Here is an 8,224-nt window from a genome sequence, read left to right as displayed (position 1 = left end):
CCCCACCGGGTGGTCTCCATCTCCTCCAAGCAGCTTGCACGACCGGGATGCACAGCTACGCCCTCGCCCTGGGGAGCTGAGCTTCCTGCTGGTGCGGCGCGCTTTCGCACCTGGGCGGGCACAGAGATCGCAGGATCCCCGCGGCTCTGCATCTCTGGCTGCACTTGCAGCCACCCTGCAGCAGTGCCCTCGGCGTTTGCAGCCAGTGCAAGCTAGCTCGCGGCCGGAACGCTAGGGCCAGAGTTGGGGGGCGGTGGGCGTGGCTGCATTCCCTCTCGCCTTCTCCCGCCCAGGCAGTCCCGGGAACGTTCTGAAAAGTATCTAAAAGTTGGGCGCCGCGCGCGCGCGCGCCAAAAAAAAAAAAAAAAAAAAAAAGGCACAACCTCCTCCCTCCCCACTCCCGCCAGTCTGAGCGTTGTGTGGCTCGACCTCGCCACTCCCGCTGCACCTCCGGCTGCGGCGCGCACGCTTTCTGCGCCTTCCGCTCCCGAGCCTCGCCGTCGGCTGGGCTCTTTCCTTGCAGCCGGCTCCAGACCAGAGAGGAGTCCAGAGGGTCCTAGCACTTCTCTTTGGGGCACCATGCCCAACGACGAAGCATTCAGCAAGCCTTCGGCACCGTCGGAGGCCGGGGCACCCCCGCAGGGCAAGACGGGGGGCTTCGGCAAAGCGGCAGGACCGCAGCTAACTAGCACCGGTGGTGCGGGCGCCGGGGGCAGCGGCGGCGGCGGCGGAGGCGGCGGCTCGGGCTCGGGCTCCGGCTCCGGGTCGTCGGGCATGGGCTCCGGAGGCAAGAAGTCCCCGCGGCTGCCCAAGTGCGCGCGATGCAGGAACCACGGCTACGCGTCGCCGCTCAAGGGCCACAAGCGCTTCTGCATGTGGCGGGACTGCCAGTGCAAGAAATGCAACCTGATCGCCGAGAGACAGCGCGTGATGGCCGCGCAGGTGAGTGCGGGCGTCCAGGAACAGGGGGATCAGCCCCGACCTTAAAGTCTCTCGAACGAGGCGGGCGCCACGCGGTCCAGGGGTTCTGGAGGGAGGCCGTGGGGCTCGCTGACGGCCGCGGGGGCCCAGGCCTCCCAGCTACGCGACGCGCCACACCACCCTTGGACGACCGGGAGTCGTCTCCGATCCGGCCCGCGGAGGGGGGAGGTGCGGGCTTTGCCCGAGGCCCCGGGATCCCTGATCTCGCCCTTTAGTAGAGTTGCGGGGTTCGCCCCTTTGGGGGTCCCCAGGATCTCAGCCCTTTTTCAGAGCAGAGAGTTGCTGGGTTTGCGCCGTTCGGAGTCTCGGGATCCCCGACCCCGCCCTCTAGCAGACAGTTGAGGGGTTCGCCTCTTCGGGCGTTCCCAGAATCCATCCCTAGGATGGCTGATCCTTTCCAAGCAGTACGTTTCAGGGCTCGCTCTGTCCCGGAGTCCCTGGATCCCTGACCCCGTCCTCCAGGAGAGTTGCGGGGTTCGCGCCTTCGGGGGTCCCCAGAATTCCTTGGATCTCTGATGGTTTTCTTGGAGCACAGAGGTGCAGGGTTCGCCTCTTGGGGGGTCACCAGCATCCCCACGATCTCTGATCCCGCTTTCAGAGCAGAGAGTGTTGGGCGGCCAACCCGCCCGCGGTCCCGAGGATCTCCGACCTCGCTGTTCGAGCACAGAGTTGGGGAACCCACCCCGCTCCGGAGGCCCTAGGATCCCCGCCCCCGAGCAGAGACTAGCTCTCACTTTGGGGAGGGTGCTGGAGGGCTCCCGCTCGGCAGACTGCGGGGGGCGGGGGGGGGGGGGCAGCACGGAGGTCACAGCGGCCGCCGCTCTTTCGTGTACCGCGCGGGTGGCGAGATCCTTCTGGAAAAGTCGCTGCAGCGCGCGTGGTCCCCGCGCACCTCCAGGCGCCCTTCCCAAGCTCGCCGCCCGCGGGTCCGCGCCACGCGCATCAGCCATTTTGAGCCGCGGAAATTTTACTAGCGTTTCAACTTTTGCCGCCTGGACCTGGCCTACTCAGGTCCAAGTTCCTTTGAGTCTGTTTTAAAGCACTCTTAAGGATATTTGAAAATCAGCTCAGGGGAGAAAATGGCAAGGGTTTAAGGGTAGATCTGTAGTTTTTTTTTTTTTTTTTTTTTTTTTTCTAAAGCATCCCAAGCAGGACAGTTTAGCGTCTTCAACGGAAATAGCGTCCTTGGTATCCGAAAGGATTTTTAGGGGAGAATAATATACATTCTTTCCAGCTAAAATTTGTTTCATCCTTTTAAGACCGTTTATTTAAGATTAAAAGATACCAAAGAAATGTTTACTAACGATGCGCTACTTTTGACTGGGATCGTGTAGATATCCTCCGTGGAGAAGAACTCCTATAAGCGATTTAAGAAGACGGTGCTTTTTATATCCGTCTGAATTTTGCAAATGTCTCTCAAATTGGTTGCATGTTGCCTTCACGGGTCGCGAGTGGACACGCAGGTTATTTTCCTTCGTTTCCTTATGGGTTTTTAGCTTAGTCTGGAGTGGGTGAAGAGAGAACACTGATGGAGGGTTAAAATGCATCCCCGTGAGCTTACTGAGAAAGACTTAGGGGCATTGAAGTTATGTTTGTAGGTAGAAAAATATTCTGAACGTTTAGTTGTTAGCTTAAATATTTAGTGTGGAGAGTATGCTTGAGAGGGGAATTGTCCTCAAAATATAATTAAAAATCTGTATTGAAATAGGGCCATTCATTTTGAATAAGCTTTCTTATTAAAAGGGGCACCAACTTGGAAAAAGCCTGTTTGCTTATGTTAAAAACAAAAAACGACGCAGGGTTACTGTTATAATATGAAACTTCAGCATTTTCTGCACCAGAAAGCTTGCACTGTGCTACATGAAATCCTTTAAAATTTCCCATAACGGCCATTCTTTTCGTTCTGAGTGTGTGAAATTGAACTTAAATATGACCTTCAAGTGGTAGTGTTTTAATCAATTGCCCCACCTTTCTGGATTAAATAACATTTCTTTAAGATCTTTGAGAGGTCTTCTCTGTCCCTCTCCTGCTCGCCTTCTCTCTCCCTCCCTCTCAAAATAAATAACTTCAAAAAGTAAGTAAAATATTTGAGAGGTCTTTATAAGAGTGTCCTTAGTTTATGGCGTATATAATAAACACCCTGTGCATTTTGTGCACGCGTGGGATTTGTGTAAATTGGGGTATAAGCATGCATTGACGTATTTCAGAGATCTGTGGGTATTTTTTGCTGTTGTTGCTGCTGTTTCCGTGAAATCTTTCATATTCTGTTTCTAAACTTAGTTATTAATGGAGAATCCAAGACTTAAGGTTCGTCGTTTTATCTTGATTATTTAAGGATTTTGTTTTGTAAGTCGAGGATTCTTGTTGTGAGTGAAATTATTTTCAAGTTAATCAGTTTGCTAAATGTGGACTACAGTTTTCCTAAAACAATATATAAATCGTAACTGTGTTTCTGGTTAACCATTTTGAGTTCGACTTTGGGCTTATAGTTGGGCCGCTGAGGTAGAGATATTTTACTTTCTCATTTCGCTCTTACCAATAGTCCAGTTTCAACAGAAATACTCCTCTTTTGTTACGTGTAGGAGGCAAAAGTACTTTACTTCTATTTGCTTTACACTTTTCCCCCGAACCTTTAACAATGTTATTTAAAAGCAGATAAATTGAAGAGGGACCGTGAGGAGTCTCTCTCCTAGGTTAGGTCCCTTACACCCTCACTTCCGGCTCCTTCCTTCCAGCCTGTCCTCTGCCTTTCTTTCCCCCTGCAGCCTCTCCCTTCCCCTCCTTTCCCCAGGGACCTCAACACGGTGTTCCAGCCCCTTCCTCCCATTTTGGCTCTGCGTGCTCCTCCATTCCAGAGATCAGGGCCCTGTGGGGTTTCCTGGGCAGCCCCTGCCTTTCCCACCTACCCTGCTCCCCTGTGCTATGTTGTTCTGACCCTTCCTTCTTGCCGGTCCAGGCGTTCCTCATTCTGTCCTTCGAGGCCCTGTTCCAGTACCACTTCTGGCTGATTCTTGCACTCAAAGCCATCTCTGTCTCCAGAGTCCTGCTGTGGGGGTCGATGTGTCCCTGTCCTGTGGTGTTTGCCACATTGCGTGGTGAGTGTGGCTGCCCATGTGCACCTCCTGCTTCTGCTTTTCAACAGTGAGTACCTTGGGATGGTGGACTCCAATCTCGCTGAATCTTGCTGGTTGCTGTTCCCAGCATGGCGGCCTTTTATGTGTGGAGAGGAGGAGTGAGTGACCTCACTCTCCTTCCTTCCTGTTCTACCCTCGCTGACTTCTCTTCGGATTGAACAACTCTGCTTGGCTGACTCTACGGGTGTCCCCCCCCCCCCCCGCCCCGCCCATCCTCCCTGGCCAGGCTCATTTCCTGCTCCTTTACATAGTCCTAGGTGTAAGGGACAGGCTGTGACCTACCGTGGGCTCTAAACCACCTACCACTTTGGCTGCACCTCCTAGGTACCGGGGTGGCTTTCTTTTGCAAGGAATGAGAGGATCTCGGGCCTCCGTCCTGAAGCCCCTAAATCAGCACGCCTGGGGGGGACGGGGGCCTGGTGGTTGTGGCGCAGCTGTGCTGTCCAGGTGACGGGGGTGGGGGGGTGCAGGAGGGCTGACCTGCTGCCCTGTGCTTGCAGGTGGCCCTGAGAAGGCAGCAGGCCCAGGAGGAGGAGCTGGGGATCAGCCACCCCATCCCGCTGCCCAGCGCTGCCGAACTGCTTGTCAAGAGAGAGAGCAATGGCAACAACCCGTGCCTGATGACCGAGGGCAGCAGCCCCTCGCAGCCGGGGCCGGCCAGCACCCCCACCACTGCCGCATCAGGTAAGGGGCCTGAGGCGCATGTGGTCGCCTCGCCGGCCGGGACGGAAGAAGGGCCGCGGTCCACGAAAATGGTCTCGGGACTGGCCTGCGCCACGCGTCACATCCAGAACGTAAGCGGTCTCCCTCTGTGGGTCTGTTTTTGGCTGCCTCACGAAGGAGATGGCCAGGAATTCTCGAATTGGAAGTCTGGTAGCTTTGCTTTCCCATTGGCTAATAGCTAAGTCTGAATCTGGACAGAGTCAGACTCACTGGATATCAGAGGGCTGAGATCGGCCCAGAGTTCATCTCAGTCCACCCTCTGTTTTGAGGTCCTCTCGGTGGGAGGTAAAGATCCTTGTGTTCTAGAACCGTAAGTCCCATTTCTCTGGCAAGGACTGCGCTCCATTTGGGGAAAATGTCTGCAAAGGTCCTGAGGGGTAGGAAGGTTAAGTGACCGGCTGAGTCCACTGAGCTAGAAAGTATCTGACGTGGTCCATGTGCCTCCAGAGCTCATTGTGCTAAACTGGTCTCCAAATGACCTCAGCAATCATGGTCTAGAGTCGCACTGTCCAGGATGGACGCCCCTTGCCAGGTGTGGCCATTTAAATTTAACCTAAGTACAGTGAAATAAGATGAAAACATGAGACCAAAGAAGGTATACAATGAGCGTTAGCGATCATTAGGGAAACGCAAGTCAGAACTATAGTGAAATACCACTTTGCACCCGTTAGGTTGGCGGCTCTCAAAAAAAAAAATAAAAATAAAAACAAACAAAACCCCAGAAAATAACAACATTGGCAAGGATGGGAGGAAATTGGATCCTTTGAGCACTCTTGGTGGAAATGTAAAATGGTGTAGCTGACATAGAAAACAATATGGCGTTTCTTCCAAACATAGCAAAGAGAATGATCTGTGACTCAGCAACACCTCTTCTGGGTTTGTACCCAAAAGAACTGGAAGCAGGGTCTCGTAGAGACCCCTCTACTTGTACACCCACGTTGATAATAGCACTCATAATGTGGAAGCAACCCGTGTGTCCACGGACAGATGAGTGAGTAACAAAAATGTGGTAATGTGGTCTATACATATAGTGGAATGTTATTCACCCTTTAGGAGGAAGGGAATTCTAAACTTTTTTTTTTAACCTTTTTTTAATGTTTATTTATTTTTGAGAGAGAGAGAGAGAGAGACGTAGTGTGAGCAAGGGAGAGGCAGAGAGAGAGAGGGAGACCCAGAATCTGAAACAGGCTCCAGGCTCTGAGCGGTCAGCACAGAGCCAGACACAGGGCTTGAACCCACGAATTGTGAGATCATGGCCTGAGCCCAAATCAGACACTCAACCCACTGAGACGCCCCAAGAAGAAGGGAATTCTGCCACACACTAAGACATGGATCATCCTGAGGATATTATGCTAAGCGAAACGAGCCGGTCACAAAAAGACAGATACCATATGGTTCTGCTTATATACTTAGAGTATCAAAATCATAGGGACAGAAAGTGGATTGGTGGTTGCCAGGGGCTGGGGGGAGAAGGGAATGGCGAGTTAGTGTTCTGTGGGTGTAGAGCTGCACTTTACAAGACGCAAAGAGTGCTGGAGACAGATGGTGGCAATGGTGGCAACATTACAGAGGTGTTTAATGTCACTGAAGCGTGCATTTAAAAGTGGTTAAGATGGGAGATTTTACGTTACGTGCATTTTACCATTATAAAAAAAATGTGTTTAAAAACTTAAAACCTTTAGCTCCTCAGTTGCATTACCACATTTCAAGTGCTCAGAAGGCACTTAGAGCTCAGGTTCTAATTATTTAAATTATCAGAAAGTGTACATTTCCATTTTTCGCAGAGTTCCTTTGAAGGGCACTGGCCTAGAATGCAGGAGTTCTAGGAAATCCACCAAGATCTGTGAAATCCTGTTGACAAATATTTCTACTGTTGACCCTTAACAACACGGGGGTCAGGAGTACCAACACCCTGCACAGTCAAAAATGCATGTATAACCTTTGGCTTGCCGACAACTTAACTGCTAATAGGCTACTGTTGAGTAGAAGCCTTACCAATGATGTAAAACAGTCAATAATATAAAACAGATATTTTGTATGTTATGTGTATTATATAATATATTTTTATAATGAAGTAAGCTAGAGAGAAGAAATGTTATGAAGAATGTCATAAGGGGGAGAAAATACGTTAAAAGAACTGCTGTATTTATTTTAAAAAATTCACGTGTCAGTGGACCTTTGCAGTTCAAATCTGTGTTGTTTGGTAGTCCACTGTATTACATGCTAAAAACTCATGCCGAAGGGCATCTGGGTGGCTCAGTCAGTTGAGCAACCAACTTTTGATTTCGGCTCAGGTCATGATCCCAGGGTTGTAGGATCGAGCCCCGCACCCAGCTCCATGCTGAGCTTGGAACCTGCTTAAGATTCTGTCTCATTCTCCCTCTGCCCCTCTCCCCAACTCATGTTCTCTCTCTAAAATAAAATAAAAATAAAATAAATAAAAACATATGCTGAGATTCATAGAAGATCTTTAGAGTCCACTAAGGCTCCCTGAAATACAGCCTTGCAGTGTGATTCCTCTTGACTAAGCTTTTCTTGAGTTACTCGGTTTGTTCAGCGGGACTGAAGTTATTCAGCTGCCTTGCCACTTACTCGCTGTGCAACTTCAAACAAGTCACTTAAGCTCTCTGGGCCTTTTGTTTCCTCATATCAAAAATGGGGGAGGAGGTCTTTGAGGGTTTTGAAGCCTGAGTCCTGACCATTATAAAGAAGGTAAAGGTAAGTGGGCACCGAAGAAAGCCAGTGAGAGATGGAACCCTTGTCTCTGTGCAGCAGGTAGGTGTGCCTGTGTACCTCTCACCGTGAGTATTGCTGCGGGTCTAGGTTCTATAGTTTACAAGGAGAACCGTGTTTTCTTTCTTTGGCTTGGTTTCTCATAATGTAGGCTTACAAAGGGTTTCCAGACTTCCCTTTTGTTAGGAAGGACTGAATACATTTATCAGCAGTGGGATCTTTACACTCTGAGGTTATACGCTGTGTTTAAGGTTGATTACCAAATAATACTGGGTCAAGGGCTGGTCTGGTGGATTTCGCTGGAGGGCTGAAATGGGAAAGGGGTGTGTCAGAGGAATAAAGAGGGGAGTAACTCATTTGATTTTCACAAACATCTTCTGAGGTAGGAACTATTCCCCATTACAGCTAAGGAAACCAGTGGTAAGGGAGCTGCCCCAGAAAAAAGCTGAGTTGAACTTGGATTCTGTCCAGGGCTGTAAGGCCTCAAAGCCCATGGATTTTCCATTTTACCTGCCTGTGAAGAGAGGCTGGGGGAACAGTTGCCATGTTTCCTTGTCAAAAGGACCAATCACAATTCGAGGCTGTGGTTTAATCTTCAGAAGGGATTTAGGGCTACCCAAGAAATTAAGAACAACTTAATTAGGGACAGAAGT

General features: G+C 50.5%; 1 protein-coding gene across 2 annotated transcripts in view; it reads left to right on the top strand.

Annotated features, from left to right (window-relative positions):
* The first annotated feature begins 412 nt into the window (after positions 1-412).
* The window catches only part of DMRT1 (doublesex and mab-3 related transcription factor 1), a 110,995-nt gene continuing 103,183 nt past the window's right edge, over positions 413-8,224 (top strand). For both annotated transcript variants that reach the window (XM_042964138.1, XM_042964137.1), the window contains exons 1-2: positions 413-942; positions 4,616-4,799. In XM_042964138.1, coding sequence (XP_042820072.1) covers positions 580-942; positions 4,616-4,799 — 547 coding nt within the window. In that variant the 5' untranslated portion in view covers positions 413-579. The remainder of the gene's footprint in view (positions 943-4,615; positions 4,800-8,224) is intronic.

Source organism: Panthera tigris, chromosome D4 (assembly GCF_018350195.1).
Source record: "Panthera tigris isolate Pti1 chromosome D4, P.tigris_Pti1_mat1.1, whole genome shotgun sequence".
Classification (NCBI taxonomy): domain Eukaryota; kingdom Metazoa; phylum Chordata; class Mammalia; order Carnivora; family Felidae; genus Panthera; species Panthera tigris.
This window is presented reverse-complemented; position numbering and strand designations above follow the sequence as displayed.